Genomic DNA, 23386 nt, shown 5'->3' with positions numbered 1-23386 from the left:
TTGAAATGATCTTGCAGTACAAGTCACTTGTGTAACAAAGCTCTTTGCATATCACAGATTGCCCTTAGGCAATGTGCTGGGCAGGCAACCTGAAAATCTAGTAATACATTCTAATTAATCATAATAAAAGAAAAAACTTGCCCATACGTGGGGTCAACCTTTTGCACAATTTAAATTTGTCAACAATAATGCATAAAATAATGCATGCATGGACAATTATGTACGAAGTGAGAAAAATGGGTGCCCTGTCTATGGGATGGATGGTTGCTACCAGGCGGTGCATTAAATTGTTATTACAAAAACATGTTTCAATAAGCTGATATTTTACCCTCTTTTTCGCAATGATACTTATTTTCATGGACTTTTCCCTTAGGCCTGGTTCACACCTAGGCATTTTTTTGAGCAGTAGAAAAGCACTTTTGAACACCCAACACAAGAAATTCCATGATTTTCAATGGCCCCGGTTCACACCTGAGCAGCAAAACACCTCCCCCCCCCAATAGACTTCAATGGAAATGCCAGGAAACGTGCTGCGTTTTTGCGCATTCGTCCACTGACTGCAATGTTTTGTGAGTTGCCAGTCAAAATGTGTGTGCATAAAAGTGTGTCAAACGCGCAAACAAGTGCACGCTAAACCTACATGTACAAACGCGCATAAATGATGTCATCTAGGTGTGAACCAGGCCACATTCTTCCATTCACATGTAAGTTTCATTACATGTGAATGGAAGAAGAGTAGCATATGAATAATGCATGAAAGTTCCCCCTGCCACCATTATCTGTATGACATAACTGAAGATAATCTACTTTGTAGAAGCACCTGGATATTGTTTTCTGATGTGTTATGACACATTTACAAACATTTTTCAGGAGTTTGTAACCTTTTTTCAGTTGAGGCATTGGTGTCTATATTTGCCTTGAACTGCACTTTACATTTATGTTATTTTCTGTATGAACCCTGACCTTGTATGGGAATGGGAGTGAGGGATTATGCATTTTCTATGGTGAGGTACTGCACAGGAAAGCAAAATGGTGTAAGCATGCGGCATAGTCAACAGCAGTGGCCCTTTAATGAAGGGCTGTCAGAGGTAACACTCTACTCATTAGGCCCATCAATACATCCTATTTATTGATGCTCACTTTGCCTTATAAAAAGGATGACTCTGGAAATAGCTAACCTTCCCTAGGCCCTGATTCAGAATTTGTTCCATAATATCCCTTTACCAGAGCCAGAACCTCCCTAAGTCAACATTGGTAGGAACCAGATACCATCAAATTTATGGAAGGGTGCATATGTATGATAAAATCAATTTGTTGAGTAATTTTTGAGTAGTAACAAGGCATGTGATGACACTGTGAAGTAATAATTAACCACTTGCCGTCCGCCCGTTGTAAAAAAACGGACGGACGGCACTGCAGCATTGGCGGGTTGCATTTTTTTTCTGCTCGCGCGCGCCCCCTGGCGGGCACGCACGGGCAGAAAAGACCCGACCATTGCAAACACCCGTTACCGGGTGTTTCACATATAGGTGTTTCACATATCAGTCAAAGTACCGCAGCGCTGAATACTGAAAAATGGCCTGGATGGGAAGGGGGTTTAACACCGCGGATGTCAACTGGTTAAACTGATGTCACTTATTATGTTATCTTTGTTATCCTTCTGGCACCAGGACAAAAGCGGGATTTCCAGCCAAAGCTTTATATTTTGTTTTAGATTTATTTAGAGTGAGGGAGGTTTAGAGTCTCTGTTGGGATTTTATTGCCATCTGTTTCCCCATTTGAAATATTGTCAGGGCAGAAGATGGGAAAACCTCCCCAACAGAGTCACAGATATAGATAAAAACACATTTTTAGTAGACTGGGGAAAAATCTGAACTCTTGCTATTGGTTTTATTGCTAAGTGTGCCTTAGGGTTGCCACCTTTTCTCCAAGCGAAACCCGAACACTCAAGCGACGCGCAGACATTTTTTGGAGGGAATGAGTTGCGGCTTATTCATATGTAAATATCACAGTTGAGACTATTTTCAGTGGGGGGCCAGTAGCCTCTATCTTAATTTTGGTTGCCCCTGTCTGTTTGACATCTTGTGTCCGGGTTTCTGCTGCCATGAAACCTGGACACAGCATTCAAAACCCGAACTGTCCGGGTGAATCCTGGACAGGTGGCAACCCTAGTGTGCCTTCCTGTCCAGGATACAACCACCCCCCAAGTTCTTGCCCTGGTGTCATAGGGAAAGGATCTGAAGACACCTCAAGGCTCGTATAGAGACAATTAAAGACCTGACAGAAATTTGAACTTCTCTACTCTATCCAAAGTACAGAAAAAAATGGCTGGAGTTAGGCTTTAATTCTTGCCTGAAGCAGCATCTCATTGTTGCACTGAGGGAGGGGGCAGTATGGATCCAGCAGGATCTAGACACATTGCACAGTGGCAGTGGGTGCTCTGTGAGGGAATCTGCCAAGGAGTGAAGTCCTCTCCTTCCTCTCCCTGTCATGTGATCCAACAAATGACTGGGGAAAGGAAGAAGGAGCCCGCTGCATGGCTCTCAGCTGCTGCAGAATCCCTCCAGAGCCCCAGTGCACCTCAAAGCACCCTATATTTCTCCTTTCATTGACACCAACATCTTTTTCCCCTTACTGACAACTGAAGCAAGATCATTCTCCCTCCTACTGACCACCAAATGCCAAGACATTCTTCCTTTCATTGACGACCAAATGCCAAGACATTCTTCCTCCCATTGACCAGCAAATGCCAAGACATTTTTCCTCCCATTGACCACCAACACTGGAACGTTCTTCCTTCCACTTACCAATAACAGTGGGGAATTTCTTGCCCACTGCTTGGGCATTTTTGTTTACTGACCACCAACACCTGGGCATTTTTTTAACTGACCACCAACGCTAGACCACTTTTTCCTGCTGATCACCAATACTAGGGCATTTTTTCCTACTGACCATCAACACTATGACATTTTGACTGTCCTGTGGACACAACAGGAAGTAGGGAAATCTCTCAAAAGTGAGGTAAATCTTAGACAGTTGTCACCATAACAAACCTTCTCATTGGAAGATTTTCACTTTATTTCTGTTTTGAGACAACTCACCATGTTTGATTTTCGCTCAATTTCAGGCCTAGTGATCCTTTTACATTTGTGTCCTACACACTCCCCTTCCCATTCCCTGCAACTCACAGTAGGAGGGTTTCAGCAACAGTCAAACAATCCGGAAAGCAGTGGTCAGGACTGGGTGTGGCTGGATGTTGATTGGCAAGCTACAGGCTTGTACGTAGTGGTAACAATGTTGATAGTAACGCCCAAACATATGTTTTTTCATTCTACTGCAGTGCAAACAGGCACAGTCTACATGAGAGTGGCAACTCTACTCTGAATTCAGGACCTGTATTAGGTGGACTTCACTGGCAGGAGCGTTCCACTGACAAAAACTTACCAGCAGGAGCATTGTTGCACAAGGTTTTGCTGATGAGTTGTTTGGGAACTTGAAGTGCATCATAAAGGTGAAAACCTAAAATAAAATATATAAAAATCTTATGTAAGATTACAGTTACAGTTCTATACTTTGACCTGATCTAGAAAGTTAATGATTTTTAAAATGTAGTCAAAGACGTTACGAAGACAAGCCATACATAACCACTAATTGTAAGTATTGTGTCAAAAGCAAAACCTATTTGATTGTTTTGAAGGGTTAGCACTTGAGCAATAATGAGCACTTGAGACATTCTCCTTTACGGCACATGAACCATATGGACATGTGAACACGTTGACTAAACTGTGAGGCTCAGGTTCCTAGCAGAGTCAGAGAGTTGGTCAACTACAAAAAAGTATGTTTTAAAGCCAACATTTCTTTTTCAAAAATCTAATTCAACCTTTAATCCAAAAAATCTCACATTATCCAGAAAAAGACAAGACACATAAGTGACTGATCAGTGCCTTTGCAGTACCATAATAGTAAAAACTAAACAATGTGCGACAAAGCCCAATCTAATGTCTATGTTTGTAATGTCAGGTGTATTAAACTATAGTGTGGCCTGCATTCCTAACTATATTACTTTGTATAGCTTACATAGTCATGGAACATGGAACTTCAGGCCAAATGTTTATTTTTTGGCTTAGATAATTTTTACTTATCAGGATTTTATAGCTGTCTGTGTGCTTATTGGTCCTCTGGGAAACACTCTACAAAAAAAGTTTTGGTTGTAGTTCCACTTACACATGGTTTTGGGAACATTGTGCTTACTGTAGTTTTGCCACATGCATCATTATGCAATAGTGGGATGGAATGACCACACAGTCAATGTTCATAGCCTAACATCATTCTGCTTTCAACCCCAGGCGATCATTTTTGTCAGCTCGGATATGGTGAGGTGGGAATAGAAAAATATCTTTTTATATTTGGAGAGTAAAAACTTCTCCACTTGCTGTTGACCACTAAGAGCATTCCACTCAGAACCCCTTATCAACAAGCTCTGTTACCAGCGACACAGAGTGGTTTCCAAGTTACCGGTGCTCATCAGTAATGCCCGGCTTTGTTTGGACATTGCAGTACACCTTTGGGAATCCACTTATTCCAATAGATCATTAATCTTGCTTCAGCATGGGCTTGTAAGGACACACAAAGAAAGCCAAGCAACTTCATGTAGGTGTAGCCTATTGTTAGCCGTACACATACCAATAAACTTGTTCAGTATAATGACTATTTACAAGAAGGATCCAGAAGGATTTCAGAAACAGATTTTACAAAATGAGTGGTTCACTCAGTATACAGTGTTTTCATGTAAAAAAAAAAAAGACGAAACAGCCAGTCCAGTTGAATTCGGCCAAATCTATGATTTCCTTTACTGTGTTGAGAGATGAACAACTACTGGGTGTGTGGTTAAGGGTGTCTGGTATAAACTTTGATCTCGCTCTAAATTGGTTTAAAATATTTATTTGTAAGAACATCAGATACGGCCGGCTGTACACACTAGCCTCAATTCAGGCTTTCATCTGGATTGCAATATACCGTACATCCTTGTTCAAGCCCTGAAGAAGGAAGGGTCCTTTGCCCTGAAGCGCATTGGCTGTATCTGATGTACTTTACAAATAAATGTCTGTTGAGCAATCTGACTATCATGATCAGAGAGGCAGCAGCCTAGGCCTAGAACTGGGTGCCTACCTTGAACACAAACTGGCAAACAGAATGCACGTTATTTCTTACTTATTTGAATTAATCTATATTAAAATCAGTCCAGTATTATCCCTTACCTCTCAGATATTTTCTGTGTTGAAGAATTGTTTTGAGAGATAGATAATTTGAAAGGATCAAATCTATCATCAGTCAATCATTTATTGTTACATATACGGTTAACATAAAGCTTTGTACACATGGACTTCAGCTTGTATGAAATGTAATGTGGTGCTAAAGCTACTGAATGCCTTCTAGCAGCTTGTATAACCACCTCATTACCAGCATGTTACACCCCCTTTCTTTCCAGGCCAGTTTTCATGTTTAAATGCTGTGACAGGTTGACTGATGCAATAATGTACGCAAATGAATTTATATTATTGTTGAGACAGATAGCGCTTTCTTTTGGTGGTATTTAATAACCATTGTTTTTGGGTTTTTTTAACTATATAAAGGAAAAAATATCAAAAATAATAATTATTAAAAAAAACCTGTTACCCTTACTATGTGTTATAAAACACTAGCGCATTTTAAAACATCTATTCAGAATAACTTGTTCCCCGACTGAAGAGAGGCGGGTAAAGTGACAGCCAGCACTTCTGTAATCATCTGTATTTAAAGCCGAACTCTGGGAACAAAAACATCCATATATATCTGAGTTTAACCAATAATTTTTAGTATATAAATTCTTATTTTGTAATCATTTTTATTGAACTTTCAAAACTAGATAAAACAGCAAAAGGTAAACATCAAACAGCATATCAAGAATGTATAAGAATGTTGAACATAAATATATACAGCGTGGGGAATTTATCAAAACTGGAGCAGACAAAATCTGGAGCAGTTGCCCAGGCCAACCACTCAGCATCTCTCTTCAGTTTGTTCAATTAGGATTTGAAAATGAAAGAGAGAAGCTGATTGGTTGCAATGGGCAACTGCTCCAAATTTTCTCTGCTCCAGTTTTGATAAATCCGCCTCATTGCATTTGTATAAGAATAGAAAGGCATCAAGGTTAAGGAAAAAAAGGAGATAAAAGACCTTACGGTAGCGTAGACGTAGCTAAGAAATAGAAAGTAAACAAGAAAGAAAAATAGAGAGAAAGGAAAGAAGAGAAAAAAGAAAAGTCCTGAGAGACAAAGGCCGCCTAGCAATTGATGATTGAAAAATACCAGATTTCAAATGTCAATTAGTCTGTTGTCAATATCAGAGGGAAGGTAGCGTCTAAAGCTGGCCATACACCTATAGATTATCTGCAGATTTTCTATGGTCAGATGGAAAAAGTACAACAGATTCCTCCATCTACGCTAAACTGTGTGGATGGAGGAATCTCCCACTGGGCCAAGCTTCAGGATCTTGCTACTCGGCCCCGCTGGCTCTCAAAATACCCAAACAATGCCTGCATCCAATCAGATTGTTCAGGTATTTTGACAGCCAGTGGGGCCGACTAACAAGATACTGAAGCTTGGCCCAGTGGGAGATTCCTCCATCCACACAGTTTAGCGTAGATGGAGGAATCTGTTGTACTTTTTCCATCTGACCATAGAAAATCTGCAGATAATCTATAGGTGTATGGACAGCTTAATCCAGAGATCCCAAACTTTTTTGAATTTTGGCATAAAATCAAGAAATTTAGCAGACAATTTTTCATTAGAAAATACCTTGAGGAGCCGAGTCTTAACCTCAGTAAAATGTAGGGAGCAGGAAAGCCATACTTTCTTATAAAATTGTTTGGTGGCTGTTAACACGTTTCATAAGAACAAACTGGTGTTTGGAGATCGCCTCGGGCTGCAAATTGAGTAAGGCCTCATTAGGGTAAATGATAAAGATACCCATAATATGGAGCGTAGCAAGGCATAAACTGTGAGCCAAAGATGTGGAGCAGTTGGGCAGGACCTTCATATATAAAGGACAGTGCCGTGACTGGAGCATCATCTGAAGCAAATTGGAGACCTACCCAGGAGCATACCCACCAGTCTAGTGGTAACATATTACCATCTAAGCAAAAACTTTATAGTTAGTCTCTAATGCAAGGGAACAGTCATATAAATTCCTAATTGTCCACCTAACTAGGGTCGTGGCAGGGGTGTGCCCATTGCCTAAATACATTGGGGTGAATTTATCAAAACTGGAGAAGACAGAATCTGGAGCAGTTGCCTGTGGCAACCAATCAACTTCTATGTTTAGCTTGTTCAGTTATGCTTTGAAAATTAGAGAGAGAAGCTAATTGGTTGGCATGGGCAACTGCTCCAGATTCTGCCTGCTCCAGTTTTTATTAGAATTCTATAAATCCCCCCCCATTGTGCTGGAAAGTGTCCCCCTTTCTGATTCTAGAAAGTTGGGATGTAAAAACAGCAGTGCCAACATCACTATACTGTACATAGCCTGTGGCAGAGAGCAGAGTTATGAGAGGGACCCAGCAGGCTCCACCTACTACAGGCTGCCTCCAGAAAACTACAGGAGGGGGGCGGATACAAGACCAGTCACTGAGAGAGAGAGAGCAGAAGTTCCTGGCTTAATACAGGAAGCTTCAGCACAGAGGTAAAGTCTCATGCTGGACTACTGCATGAAATTACCAACAATGAATGCACAAGCCTCTTGTATTTATACAATATTTGCTTATCCTGGAGCTCAGTTTTAACATCCCCAAACTGGAGCTTAAGGCTGCTTTAAAAGCTTCAGGAAAGTTGCTCAAAGCTTTGAAAAGCTATGCAAAAGCTTGCTGTACACACTGCTCTTATACAGGTGGATGCCCGCGTGTCCATGACCTTAGAGGTACTCTGCTAAAGCAAGAAAAGTAATGGGGTTCCCAGTGCAACACAGCTGCCAGTTATCAGCAGTGAAGGAAGTAAGGGGAATTTCCACTTTCTGTCTGATTGTAGAAATCATCTTTACATGTTATTTATCAGTTATCTTGTTTTCATGGTACAAATTACATTTTAGAGGTTTTATTTTTCCAGCAGCTGCTTGTATGACACTTATTGGAATAATCCCCTTTCATACCTGAGAATTAGGGAGCAGACCCTTTTTAATTCCCTTATTAATCTTAATATGTTACTCCAGCCAAATCTTGGAATACCCTCTGGAACATTAATATACCCGCCAAGCGCTCCCCAGGTATGAATGAGTATACTGAGCCAAATATCCCAGTACACACCTCTGCATTCCAGGGGCATTCCATGGACATGGCACTATGTTGCACCAACCCGATTCATATTGTAATAGCAAGTCTTGCTAAGCCATTCTTGTCAATGGTGCCCTGTCTGGAGACCGCAATAGCAGTGTGAGGCAGACAGAAGTTACTAAACATATGCGATGAATGCTCTCCTGCAGTCTAACAGATACTCTATACATTAACATATGCTACATTACAAAATGTTTACTATACTTTCTCCCATATTCATCAAATGATGTAAAAACATGAATATTACCATCTGAAGAGCTATAGATCTTGTATTATTTAGTGGATGTTATTATATTGGGCTGCCAGATGTCTAGCACTAAGTGGCTCATAGTGCCTGTTCTGACTTTTTTTTACACTGTTTTTCAGCTTTTCCTTGTAGAAGTTATCATTCCGCTGCTAACTTTAACATTGCTTCTCATGTAGAAGCTGTAAGCTGACCCTTATCTTATAAATTACGATTAACCCCTGCTAAGTACTGTACACTATAGCTTGTAGAAAAGCGATATTAAAAAAACGATGAAACTGATATGAAAATAAGTCAAGGCAACTGGACTTGCTGTATTTTTCTTGAAGACGTTTCACTGGTCATCCGACCAGCTTTCTCAATTCAGAATGACTTGTACAGAAATATGATATGAGAACCCTTAACCAAACAGCAAGCAAACTTCTCACATGAATTATCTCCCTTTTCTGTCCTATGGTGGCAACATCTATTTACTGTACTCTATCAATGATGGGGCACCCTAGGCTGTTCTGGGGATGTGGACTACAAACACCTCCTTACTGTATGTCCATAACATAGGGAGGAGGGCAGCTTTGGCCACAGAAAGTTATGACTATACTGGGTCTATATAAGGATCAACTGGAATTTTTCTTAGCTTTCAAAAATGTTCTTTGCCTGAAAAATGAAAAGTAATGTGATTGTGGTGGTGGTGGTGGGGAGGGGTTTGATGTTTTAAGCCCTAATTTAATTAACATTGTTTAAATGCAAAATGTCACCTTTTTGTTGCTGGTACTGTTTTAATAAAGAGCTGGTTTAAGAACAAGTTAAGTCATAATTATAATTTTGCAGCAGGCAATAGATCATCCAGACTCTCATCTCTGCTATTTGCAGAGCTCCAGAAACTAGTTAATTTGAATGGTCAGGTTAGCTCAACACTAAGCAGAATTTCTCCTGAGTGCACCATTTATTTATTCTGACATATATATCGGATTGACCCTTTTCTAAATATAACATATAGGATGAATGACTGTTACCATGGGGACAGCAGAAACTCGGGATGTTACATACTGGGTGTTTCAGCACTGCAGCATCATGGAGCCTCAGCAGTTTCAACCTAATTAGCGAGCAGGACACTTGGCAAAGCTATACTGCAGAGTCGGCTGGAAATACAGGAAAATCATTGTATTCAACGACGCCTGCTGCATTTAGAACTGTAACATCTTAAATATTTTTTATACATCTTTAGGGTTTTGCGTAATGTGGGTGACTTCTTAGTATTGACTAGATGTGGATTCCAGAGTCAAAGATGTAACTGCCACTAGGGAGTAAGCCAGCTATTTATTTTTTTATTTACAGCCTATTGTGAAACTTCCACTAATAACCCATTCCTTTAATGGCTTACACATCTAATAAGCATCTCGCTTGAAGGTTTGTCTAGGTTGCTTATTTAAATGGATATCCCGTCCTTACTGCAAACGGGTCACACTGACATTCAGCGCTCATCCAGCCCTATTTCAACCTACAAAGTACAGCTTTTCCTGAATCCATTCATTATTATTGTTGCTCAAGCCCCAAAGAAGGGGGAGCCTGACTCCCCTGAAATGCATTGGTTGTATCTGACAAATCCATTTAAAAATAAACAACCTAGACAAACCTTCAAGCAAGATGACCATTCTTTAAAGAGGCCCTCCTAACCACACATCCAGGATTTGATCTTCTGTTGAGTGATCCCCCCATCATGACCAGAGAGGCAGCAGCCTTGGACCATAACCAGGTCCTTACAATAACAGATGAAAAGCAGGCTGCACACTGGATTCCGCTGGAATAGTTTATTGAGACTTGTACCACATAACTAGTGTCCCGGACAAGGTCTGTCCAACTGATGCGTTTCACCCAAATATGGGCTGTGATTGGGTGAAACACATCAGAGGGGTTGGACCTTGGGCAGGACACTAGTGATGTGTACAAGTTTTAATAAACTATTCCAGTGGTATTCGCTGTGCAGCCAGTTTGTCTTCTGTTTGTATGGGCTCATATTGGAGTGAGGACGTGCTCCCAGCAGCAAGAACCTAGCTCATTCCTTTCCTGAGCTGTGCAGGAGCGGTACTTCTTTTGTGTGGCAGGTCTTTACACTACACACACACACACAGTCCTTTACGGGTTACCTCCCCCAAGGAGTATATCTCCCATTGTTTCAAATTCACATGAAAACTGATTTCTACTCTTACTGGTCCAGCGCTACGACCGATCTATAAAATATCTAATAAACATGAATTTAATTGACCTTTCCCAAGCTGGCCATATGTATTTATATCGCCTGTTGAAGGCTGGTAGTGGTGTGAGGGCACGGAGGATTAAGTGGACAAATGGCCCCTGAGCTGTTGTTGAGAAGTTAAAATTGACTCCAGTGCTGAACATACATAGCCAAAACAGCAGTCTGTGGTCATTATATGTAATATTTGTGTTATTTGTGTCAGTGAGCACTATAAACAGTATTTCTGTTTTCAATAAAAGAAAAAAACACAGCATGTGGCTAAATCTGGTAAGTCGTGATTGCTGCTACTTCTGTATACTTTTCCACAATACCCTGTTCCTGTATACACAGACCAAGGACACTGCTATAATGGACTACTCAAGGTTGGTTGATCTCTCACATAAAGTATGCAGACTCTTACTGCCAGTAACTGAAAATGATTTAAGCATCTCTTGTGATAAATAAATATTCAATGGCTTAAAGCTTAAGTCAAGGCAAAAACGAAATACATGGATAAAATACATACATGACCAATGCAGTTGAGCTCTACCATAATGCCTCTCTAGATTTGTACGAAGAGGATATCACTTTGATTCAGTTTTTATAGCATTCCAATAGTGCCCCTCCCATATGAATAGCAGATCACCCATACCTCGCTCTTTCTCTCTCTGGGCTTTCCTGGGTGGGACTTCCCAATATGAACGCCTCCAAGTTGACCGGTTAGACATAGGGTCTCTGACCCCAGCTGCTTCCAGATTCTTTTTATTGAAAAGTATACTCTGCCTTTTCAGGATTTTCTACCAAAAGCAACTAGAAGACCTACGTTATTCTGCACCTGAATAATGCAGGTTTCTGCCAGGGCACATATAAAACATGTGCCCCATTCACATCACATTAGAGGTACAAAAAATGTAGCATATCTGTATTTTTCCACACAACAAGTCTCCATCCATCAGTCCATTGCTATGCACCACAGCATTACGGTAAATGTACCCTTAGAAATTTAATAAAGTAATAGATAAAAACAAACTAAAAAATAAATAATTGGAAACACAACCGACAGTATATATGAAACAGAATGAATGGTAGGAGAGCAAACTCAAATATCCAACACCTGTCATTGGTAATAATAAAACACCATGTTAAAAAAAAAAGAATACCTGGAAGTGGCAAAGTGGTATTAAGCAAATTTCACAAAGTAGTGTTGGGCTACAAAGGTGAAGAAAGTGTAGCTTGAGTACCTGGGTGACAAGGTTCAATCTCTGGTATGTAAAATGTCACACATGCGGGGGACATGGTACAGAATTGACATTTGCCATGTCCTACAATAATAAATAGGTATGTCCTATTTATTGACCCATTTCTGATGTATTAGTTGTCTGACAAGAAATAGAAGTGTTGTCACCATTGCAATCAGGGTATTATACAGTGTATATATTGATGATAAGACCTCTCTTAGAGTGAGATTGTACAAGATGTAGCAATGGGGCAGAGTTTGATCTCAGAGGAAGTTTATGCTGAATAGTTAGGGCATGACGTAACTCAAGAAATCTATAAGAGTAGTGTCTAGGGAAAGCACACTTGCTTTGTAATTGAGAAAAGGATTTAAAAACATTGTCAGTATATAGCTGGTTGAGAAGCATAACCTCTTTTGATTGCCATGCCTCTGAGCCTTCCAGCTTAAAGTAGTATTAAACTCTCAAAACTCTCTGAATCCAGATCAAACAAACATACATTGCTCAGCAAAGTATTTCTTTACATTTTTGCCCAAGCATTTTCAGTCATCATGTTTCCAAACAGTTGGCTCCAACTTTCCCAGTTCAGCTTTCCTGTACTTCCTGTCAAGTAGAACCTCACAGACAGCACAGTCCCAAGCAGCTATACATCTAATAACTTGGAGAAGAGAAGAGGGTGGAGTGGGGAGCAATGGAGTGGATTGCCGTCCTGTGCCTGTGTGTGAAGACACACAGAGTTTACTAGCACATATACCACCGTTGGAAGGGAAAAGAGCTGCCCTAAAACAGGATATTAGAGCTAGTGCTCAGGGGAGCAGCTGATTTTGCATGAAACTAAGGGGGTTATTCTCTAAAGAGCTGAAGGATTTAGCTGAACGTTTGGCTAATCCTTCGGCTCACTTCGGCTGCAGAAAATCGGCCGAACTGAAGGGTTGCTGTACACACTATTCTCAATACGTACAGCAGCCCAAGCCAGCTGAAATAAACAATCGAAGGCAGTTGAGTCGGAACACACATGCTTTGGCTCGACACAGCTGAACAAACAGCCGCAGCAGGGAGAACGGTCCGCTGAAGTGCATACCTAAAAGTTTTTAAAAGAAAGAACTTCCCCCAGAAAAAACAGCGTGTGGTTCCCCTCCCAAATCATATCAGACCCTTTAGGTCTTATAGGAATGTTAGGGGGGACCCCTAGCAGACCCCCTCTCCCATACCAGACCACATGGCCTTGAAAAAGCACCTTGTTCCCATGCCTATGAGGACAAGGGCCTCTTCACCACATTCCTGGGCTGGTGGCTGTGGGGGTCTGTGGGCTGCCTTCAGCAGCTTAGTGAATAACCCCCTAAAACTTTTCTACATCAAGGAGCAGCATCCATTGTAAGTGATTTAATCAGCATTTGAAATAGCTCAAAATCCTTTTGACTTAATATCAATTTAAGGATATCCTCCAGGTTATAATTATTTCTATAAATGGGAAAAGTGGTACATCCCTTGCATTGTAATATTTTCTGTATATAAACCCATATTTTGTGTTAAAGGGGTAAATTAGGAGTTGCTATAGTCACCAAAATTTGCCAGCTTTTAGGGATTGAACTGAGAAGGGGTTGGAAGTTAAGGTGCCCATACACCTTGCAATCATCGGACTAAAATTTTAATCCGATCATCGTGCCATCGTACTATTCTCGTACAGCGGCACCATCCGGCCCCGACCATCAATTTCAATTATCGGTCTTTAGCAGAAATCACCTGGACGAATTACGTTAATTGACCGCACAGATTTTCATTTGCGCATGAGCAGTGTTAATGGTGCGATTTTTTCCGTATGAATGTCGTACGATTTGACAGAAGTTTTCTAGCCTGCTGGAAAGACGAAAGTCGTATGGTTGTACAGTATTTGCGGTTGTACACTGCCCATCAACCTTACGAATATCGGACGAAAACGCGGTCGCAAACTAAAATCGGACGATATTCGTAAGGTGTATGGGCACATTTAGTCTGGCCAAAATGGCCCCCTTCCAGCCATGAATTTAAACTGAAAAGCTAAAAGCTATTAGTGTACACCAGTGGGTCTCAATCCAGATCACAAACGGTGCAGAACATGGAGCAACTGAGGCATCCATATCATTTTTAGTAAGTTTATCCGTCTCACAAAGAAAAGGGCAGTTTAGCAAGTTTAGTAACAAAAAAGATAATATTCCGCTTTAAATAGTCTGTGGGGCATTTAAAACTCTATTCTCTAAATACAGAATGTAAAGACATCTATGATTTTAAAGCAACCAACATTATGTGTGTGTGTGTGTGTGTGTGTGTGTGGGTTGGGGGGGGGTGGTATTAGAGTGTACAGGAATTTTCAGATGTCTCTCAAGAAAAGCAACAAGTCATCCCCCTGTCATAATACCTGAACAGTGCTTGCACATTATTGGTTGCAAGCACCGTTCAGCCAGCAATTTTTCAACATGTTCCTTCCCCAAAAGTTGATCTAATAATGAAGGAGGTCAATGCTGAATCAGCTGAAATTTGCTGTATCCAACTTAAGGCTAGCCACACACTGTTAGATTTCTCTTGTTTAGCCTGCGGGCTGAACAAGATAAATCATTTTAGCCCCCCCCCCCCATCCACACTAAACAGCTTGGATAGAGGAAACCCTGCTGCTGGCTTTTGTATTCAGCAGCCATTGCTCCAGCAGCTGCTGAATACCCGAACAGTGCCTGAATTTGATTGGATGCAGGCACTGTGGGGACGATCATTTTCCAACTGGCTCCTTCAACAAAAGTCAATGTAAAAATTGACTTGTGCTAAACCAGGTGGTGCTGACAGGGCCATGTGCAGCTTGAACTTCTGCTGATTTAATAGGAATCAACCAATATTTGAGCAATGGTTGGCCACTGGCCAGCTTAAAGGGTTGTTAAAGCCTTGCATGTTTTTGCATATATCTACTGCTTGCAAGCAGTAGATATATGCAAAATGATTTTTAAAAAAAAAACAACTTTTTCAAAGGTTTAATACCTGTGTCTTCACCGCGCGCTCCCGTCCAAACATCAGAAAATTTCTCGGGCGGGCACATGCGCAGTTTAGATGTTCGGCCGGGAGACGAGGAGAGACACAAGGTAAATATATGGAGCGGTGTGCGCCCGCACATACACCGTGGGACATGAGAGAAGAGGAGGACAGAGGAGTCAGCGCTGGAGACCCGCACCAGTGTTGGAGGGACAGCTGAAAAGAACAGTAAAGGAGAAGATGATGATTGGGAAGGGGGGAAAAAAACTTCAACTTTTTATGTCACTTTAAGACCTAGTTCAGAAGTCAATTGCAATGTTCTATGAGTTTGAGAGTTCAGAGCCTGTTGAACAGGATTGTCTCTGTCATGGGAGGGGCTCAGTATGATATTGAAGTTCCCCAATACAATACTAAGGAGATTAGGTTTGTCTGCCAGGAACTGAGAAAGCATTTTAAAACTTCAGAGGTGTATGGGGGAAAATGTAAATGTTCACCAAAATGCAAGTACCAAAGTAAATATTGAAAACAATAACAAATATATCTACCCTCTGCGTCAGTTAAGGTCTGTCTGCAGGAGAAAGGAACAGTTCTGTCAACAAACTCCAGGGGGGTAATTACTATGCTAACAATGGTGTACATGATGGCACTGTACTGTGTACTGTACACACATAGTTTAGTAAGATTTTCTCCCGAAGGCACACCACTTACGTTTTATATTGGGCTATAAACTGGAATACAAGGAATCCTCGAGTCGGATCACGGAGACTTCTCACATTTCAGGAGTTCAAATTAGAGCCTTGTATACTCAAGATATTAATAATCAGGAAATAGCAATATGTCGAGGAAATATTGTGTGCGTTCGTACAGGTAATGTCTAAGATGGTTAAGAGTGGTGTGGGGTAAGCAGAGTTAGAGGGACAATTGTAAGATAAACAACAAATGATCTTGCCAAAATGGAGGAGAGATAAATATAGGTAAGTCAAAAAAACATTCACACGGTGTAACGTGGGCAGAACAGTAGAACAGTAAAGGTTGCTTGATGGTCGATGTCGGTAACTGTGGTAGAGAAAGCAAGACAAAACATGTTGCTAACACTCTATCCTGTAAATTCCCCCTGGAGCATCATCAAATTCCCCCTGGAGGCAATAACAGCATTTTAAACAGTAGGAAAACAATGAGGTTTAGGTCTACAATCCAACTGGACATGCTTTCAGAGATTTTTCTTTACAGTCGAACCAGAATGCAGCAGACGTTGTAGCTCCAAAGAAATTAAAGGTGCCTTCAGCAACCATGTCACTAACGATGCTAGAGACAAAACATGCCACTCATACTCTATGCTGCAAGTTCCCTTCAGAGCATCATCATGATAAAAAGAAAAGCAATAACAACTTTTTTAAACAGTTGGAAATAATAGGGGTTAAGTCCATAATCAATCTGGATGTTGTTTCTGATATTTTTTGTTACAGTTAAGACAGGATGCTGCAGATTAAAATAAATGAATGGTGCCTTCAGCCACTACTTTTTATTTAGCTGGGTACAGCATTGCATACAGTAAATTTAGGGCCCGCAGAGGTCAAGAAATTTAGCTTTTTGCTTTTAAATGGCAGCGGAACAATCATAAAAGAATGCTACTTTAGCAACGTTAATGATTAAATCAGAAATTTCTCTAGATTGTTTTAGCAGGATCTCTCTGTCTTCGTAGTTCATTTTATCAGGAAGGATCTAGGAGGGTTTCCCAGAGGGAGAGGTCAGGTTGGGACCCTATGTACTTGCTTTACTGTGAACAGTGGGATAAAAAAGTCCTTTCCAAACATAATTAAGAGCCAGGCTGCAATAAATTCTACCAGGTTAACTATAGATGCTCAACTTTATATTTATAAGCAATGGTTGTGCTTATTAAGCTCTATGATTGTTTTACAAGGCTAAGACAGTCCTCCAAATCTCATACTCTCCACTCCAAAGCTGTGGTTCTCTCCCCAATTTTTTGAACATATGGTCTAAAGAGAGATAAATGCTCTTTTATCCCTTGAAGCTGAATGTCAGTTCCCCTTTTTTAAAGCTAGTAGCACCCCTTTAAGGGTGGGTTCTGTATCACTTTGTGTGTCTGGTGTATGATTACCAGGATTAGCAGAAGGTTTGGCACTTACTGCTGTGTTGCTGTAGGAGTCAGAGTTTTCATTCTCCTCTGAGGCCTGATCCATACGGGTTTGTGGCACCTGCGTCTTTCTGACCATTCTGGCATGCATGAGACAGTCTGTGGGTGCTATGGAATTTACTGGCAGGTTCTTTAGTTGATGTGTGAACATATTTTTTCTTATATTTTTTCTTTTGTGTCAATGTCACACCGAAACAGCAGAGTGTATAGCTTACTCAGACAAAAAGGGGGTAACAGGCCTCATTCACACAGCTGTAGAGGACTGTACACTGTCAAGAAGAGTGGTATTTCTGCACTTGGGAGTCACAGTGTTTGTGTGTAGACAGCATCTTGTACAAATCAATAAAAGTCTAACAAGTGCCACGGTTGTACGCAATTAACCACACAACCGAGCAGTTGTATGCAAACACCTGTGACTACAGGGGGCACAGAAATAAGCCCCTTTTTGATAGTGTAAAGCCCTATGTGGCTGTGTGAATGAGATCTCAGTGAAGTCCAAAGTTGTACATTTTGTTCGGGAGCACTGTGGCAGAATAAAGGCGGGAGCTCTGGGAAGTTCATCTGGCTACATGCACTTTACTGTCAGACCAGGTGAACTTTTGTGGTGCAATAGTATTAATCAATGTTCACGCAACTATAATTAACTTTCGAACTTGCACAGAAAGTCTAATTTCATGAGAGAAAGTAGAAACTCTGGATGAAGCCCTCAGAATTTAGTATTCCACTAAAGACTTCCTTCTGTATAGCTGGCTGTTTGTCACACACCATTTTGTTTATCCTAGTCCATGATATGTCCATTGATGTAGTAGCATGTTATGGTCTCATACATACGACTGTAAAACGAGTCCAAGCACCAAGTGTACATCAGAAATGTATGCTGTAATACATTTTTCATTATTATTATTATAATTTAATAATAGTAATAAAATTAATAATAATAAAAAGCAGATCTTGCATTTTAGGTGCAATAATTGTTTAACGGCTAAATGCATTAGAGCACTTTAAGAGGTATTCTTTTTTTGCCTGCTGAGTGAGGGTTTGTTCACACTGAATGAAGTGGCATGCATTCTGTATTTTTTTCCAGTCCAGACAAGAAAAATGAGAAATTCATTGTTTCTAGTAGTTTGTTTATACCAATGCATTGCAACATGTGTTGGAATAAAGCCCTAAAAGGTGCATTTTGGGTGCTTAGACCTTCAATTTGCCCTCTAAGACACTGCAAGTTGAGTCTTTTCAAATGTAACATGATGCATTTTAAACGCATGTCAGTACACAAAACAAAAGCTTTGCTGTGCTACTCATTATATCAGTGTCTTCCCTGATCATTGTGCTTTCCTTTTCTAAAGTGATCGCTGCAGGGCCACCCATGGCTTAAATTTTGACCAGTTTACAGGAACCGGATGAAATTTGAGCTGAGTATGGCAACCTGAAGTCTTCCATTATTTTGCCTTTATTGCTGCCTAGGTCCCCTTTGAAGAAATTCTACTGACATGCAGTCCTGTTGACCATCCTAGAAGTAAGATAGCAAGACAGATTGTAAACCTTCCTTTCCCTATCCAAAACTAAAAGTTTTGGTAAGAATTCCAGTTTAGATCAAATGTCTCATATATATGCAAATGGTTGTTGTAAATAGCCTTTATTAAATCATACAGTATAACAACTTGCATTGGAAATAGCTTGCTGCAGTGCTTTGGGTTTCACCAGAACAGGAAGTGAGGGAAATCTCTCCAGTAAAGACCAAAACATGAATAAATCCCATTTTACGAGAAGGTATTTCTCTTTCTGTATCCTCACACTTTCTGTCTAAATATTCCTGACTGGGAAATAGTAAAAACTTGCTATAACACACTATAATCCCCCCTCCACCAAACATTACACTTGGCGCAATGCAGTCAGGCAAGTACCAGTCTCCTGGAAACCGCCAAACCAAGACACGATTGTCAGACAGAGAAACGTGATTCATCACTCCAGAGAACATGTCTCCACTTCTCTAGAGTCCAGTGGCGGCGTGCTTTACACTACTGCATCCGATGCTTTGCATTGCACTTGGTGATGTAAGGCTTGGATGCAGCTGCTTGGCCATGGAAACCCATTCCATGAAGCTCCCTATGCACTGTTGTTGTGCCAATCTAAAGGCCACAAAATGTTTGGAGGTCTCTAGCTATTGACTCTGCTGACAGTTGCCGACTTCTGTGCATTGTGTGCTTCGGCATGCGCTGACCCCTCTCTATTATTTTACGTGGCCTACCACTTCGAGGCTGAGTTGCTGTTGTTCCCAGTTGCTTCCACTTTGTTATAATACCACTAACAGTTGACCGTGGAATGTTTAGTAGCAAGGAAATTTCACAGGTGGACTTATTGCACAAGCGGCAACCTATCACGGTACCACACTTGAATTCAATGAGCTCCTGAGAGTTTACCTTTCTTTCACAAATGTTTGTAGAAGCAGTTTGCACACCTAGGTGCTTGATTTTATACCCCTGTGGCCAGGGAGGGGATCTGTACACCTGAATCCAATGATTTGGAGGCGTGTCCCAAAACTTTTGGCAATATAGTGCATCTACATACAATTTGGTTGCGGACGGGGTTGGTTTTAAACCACCCAAGGCCACTTTGTAGGTACGTAGCTTTAACCACCTACCTACTAATTATTAACACTTTGTATGATTAAAAGACAATAATATTTTATTTAGCATTTGCATGCTTACAGAGAAATTATGTTACATCAAGTAAGTAAACATGAAGCGGTCTGCATTTCTTCTACTTCTCTCGTTGTAGAAGAAATTTTTATTTAGCTCCTTTGACTTTTTTGCCACCGCGGTTTAATATGATCGTCGAGTTTGACCCCTTTAGCTATTAGAAAATAGAACGAATGTTCACAAAAACAGGTTTGTGTATGCAGGTCCACCTGTCATCTACTCTCTGTAGGCATTGTGTTACATAAAAGCTCTTTTTTCTCCCATGATCACACATCTTTCTTTGTCTTAACATCTCTATCACACAATCCCTTGTCATTTGTATATTGCTGCTACGTTCTTAACGTATCACATTATCCACCTTTAATTACCCATGCTGCCAGCTAACTCTGCTCTTCACACTGGTATAGTGTGACTCACTGAAGGTTCACACATCATAATCAGAGATCCTGTTCCATTGTCCTCAATCTCTGCTGCCCCCACCACTAGACATCACCATTGCACATCTATTTTCGCCTCACACGTCAACATATACGTCTGTACTCCCCCTCTGACTCCCCCCACTGACTATGCTTGACAGACTTCACCAGTATTACCATCCTTTCTACATATTTGTCATTCCTTGTCCTTTATGCAAATTTTCTGTCTGGACTGCACAGCATATAGTTCCTATATAGCAGGAAACAACAAATGTAACCTTCATTATGTCATTGATGCTACAGCTTACCAGCCACTCAATGATAGAATGCATTATTCACACTTAGCATCTTATGTCTGCACATTTTTACAGCAGCCGGGCCAAAAATTGCCATGATCATGAAAAATGCACAGCAATTAGGCTGTTAGTAAAAATGGAAGCTAAAAATAAAAAGTACAAATAATTTTCAGGTTGAGCTTGACGGTCACAATGCACATCTTAGGTTAGGGAGTATCAGGTCATAAACCCAACTCACACTCCAATAGAACTGTTACAGAGCTGACCAGAATGCTACAGATATAATTACAGTAGTGCTAATAATGTGAACCAAGGCGGGTTGCATCAGCACTACTTTACTACTAGCTAACAAGCACTGGACTCAATGTAAGCAACTGGTGATATTCTTCAAAGGCATCACACAGCTTGTGCGATTGGTGCCATCTGTCTGCACATGAACAGAAGACAGCGTGACATCTATTGTGTGTTAGAAAGACAGTCTGTGTCAAATATTATAGATATACAGTATGCAAAAGAAGCGTGGTATTGTGACATATCATATGTACAGAAAGACAGAGGGACAGATAGAGATGACAGCTAGCCCGATGGATGGACAGACAGATAAATAGTATTGATAGACTGTTTAAGTGATAGACATAAAGATGAATGATGATCAGATAGATAGATAGATAGATAGATAGATAGATAGATAGATAGATATGAAATAAGGAGCTTAGTCTTTTAGCTTGATTAGAATACATTGTGTGTATTGTGAAGATTACTGCGTGTATTTTAATGTCTCTTTGTAAACTGTAGGTAGCATGGCTATACATGCAATGGGATCATTACTGCATAGGTATATATGTAGACTGTATACACATAGATATTTGTATGTCCTTACCTTTTGCCTTAGGATCAAATCCATCCTTCTGCAGAGCAGAATTATTTGCAGGTTGCGGATCTCTCATTTTTTCCAACTGAAGACTGTGCTGAAATCACTTGATGCTCGGTGTTTGACTGCAAAACTGCACAGGCAGCAGCTGAACCAACACAGGTGGGGAGAGGGGAGAGCAGGAGGAGAGCTGCGGCAGTACAGTCAGTCCTCTGGAGTGTAATAATGCAGCTGCTACCCATAGATCTTCTTGAATATATCAGCCCCTCTGATACCTTAATCCTATTCATATGCACTATACTTCTTATTAGTGAACTGGAAGGAGCTGATAGTGATCAAATACCATTTGTAGAACCATACGGTCTAATAAAAGCAAGCAATTCAGGCATTGCTTGCAACAACTCTGTAGGGGTGCAATAATGAAAGCTTTCAGTTATTGAAAGGAATTGTCATTGCAAAAAGAGATTCTGCAACCTTTTGGGATAAAAACCTGTCTGTCAATAGCATATCATTTCTGTTTCTCTGAATAAAAGTAGAGTAAAGATTTTGCGGCTCATCCATTTGTTGGGTCAGAATATCACAACTGGGCCTGGTAAGCATGTGCTAGTTGTGGACAGGCAGATGTGTCCACGATACTTCCCAACTTCCTGAGATAAGAAACAAGGACACCTCCCAGCATAATGTATAGGCAATGGGCACACTCCTGTCATGTTCCCAGTTATGTGGACCATATAAGAGTTTATATGCCAAATATAATTGGTTAAACCCAGAACTATCTTTTTTCACCTTTACTTTTCCTTTTTACTAATTGTTCCAAATATCAAAGATAATTAAGAGATAAGAGGAAGATTTTAGTGCAGAATAATACTTTTGGTAGTGTAATACAACATTTATATAGATATCTGTACATCAGACCAAAAAGAGGGACAGCTGAGGACAAAAGAGGAACAGAGGGATTTTGTTCTAAATGAGGGCAGTGCCTCAAAATTAAGAACAGTCGGGAGGTATAGTGTCCACACTTGATGAGACATCTGCCTTTGTAAAGTCCACCAAAGCATAAGAAATATTGACAATTTTCATTGGATGAACCATACAAACGAAATTGCAGGAGATGAAATTCACAAGTTATGTTGATTTTATTAATCAGATATTTTAAGCTGACAGGAGTCAAAATTGGTCATAGGTGCCCACAGGAAAGTAACATTTCCCTTGAGCCACTTTGACATAAACCAACAGTTCTAATATTTTAGAGTTGTCATCTGAGCAGGAAATGAGGGAAAATCTACCAACTGAAACACCTGTTTCTATGACAACTCTCTAAGATGAGAATTCATTCACTTTGATGACATTTTCTCTTATTTCCTGTAGCGTCACCAGGGCAAGAAGTTAAGGGGAATCTCCCAAGCAGAACACAGACAGCAAAAAATCTAAACCTATCTAAAACAAAAAAAAATGTTGGCTTTACATACACTTTAAAGTACTCTAGTCATAAACCTGGAAAAACCTGATGTCAGACAGCTCGGCTGTGACTTGCCATGACCTAACTAGACCTACTGGCTTCCTAATCATCAGCAGCCATCCTGACCTTGCCTGTCCACTGATCTCCTAGCTGTGCAGCCTGCCCAGATCTGGCCTTTCTTCTGCCTTGACATTTCTGGGTTTACTCACTGTAGGAACCCCCCATTCCTCATTTCAGAGGTCACTAGGCTAATTGAAAAGGTACGTAAAACATTGGCCACTAAGCATAAATGGCATAATTCCTAAACTGGTTTATGTAAAAGTAGTTTAACAACATGTATGGTTTAAAGTCCATGTGTTTGTATTGAAAACCATAAATCAAAGATGGATGCAATGTTTAAACATTAATCCCAATAAAGATGCATA

General features: G+C 40.5%; 1 protein-coding gene across 1 annotated transcript in view; it reads right to left on the bottom strand.

Annotated features, from left to right (window-relative positions):
* Positions 1–21732, bottom strand: part of LOC108797579 (melanoregulin-like) — a 42149-nt gene extending 20417 nt beyond the window's left edge. Inside the window, exons 1-2 of the mRNA XM_018569194.1 lie at positions 21512–21732; positions 3445–3519 (exon numbers count right to left, since the gene is read on the bottom strand). Coding sequence (XP_018424696.1) covers positions 3445–3519; positions 21512–21578 — 142 coding nt within the window. The 5' untranslated portion in view covers positions 21579–21732. The remainder of the gene's footprint in view (positions 1–3444; positions 3520–21511) is intronic.
* Positions 21733–23386: the final 1654 nt, after the last annotated feature.

The sequence above is a fragment of the Nanorana parkeri genome, unplaced genomic scaffold (genome assembly GCF_000935625.1).
Source record: "Nanorana parkeri isolate BGI_ZX_2015 unplaced genomic scaffold, ASM93562v1 scaffold1299, whole genome shotgun sequence".
Taxonomy (NCBI): Eukaryota; Metazoa; Chordata; class Amphibia; order Anura; family Dicroglossidae; genus Nanorana; species Nanorana parkeri.
This window is presented reverse-complemented; position numbering and strand designations above follow the sequence as displayed.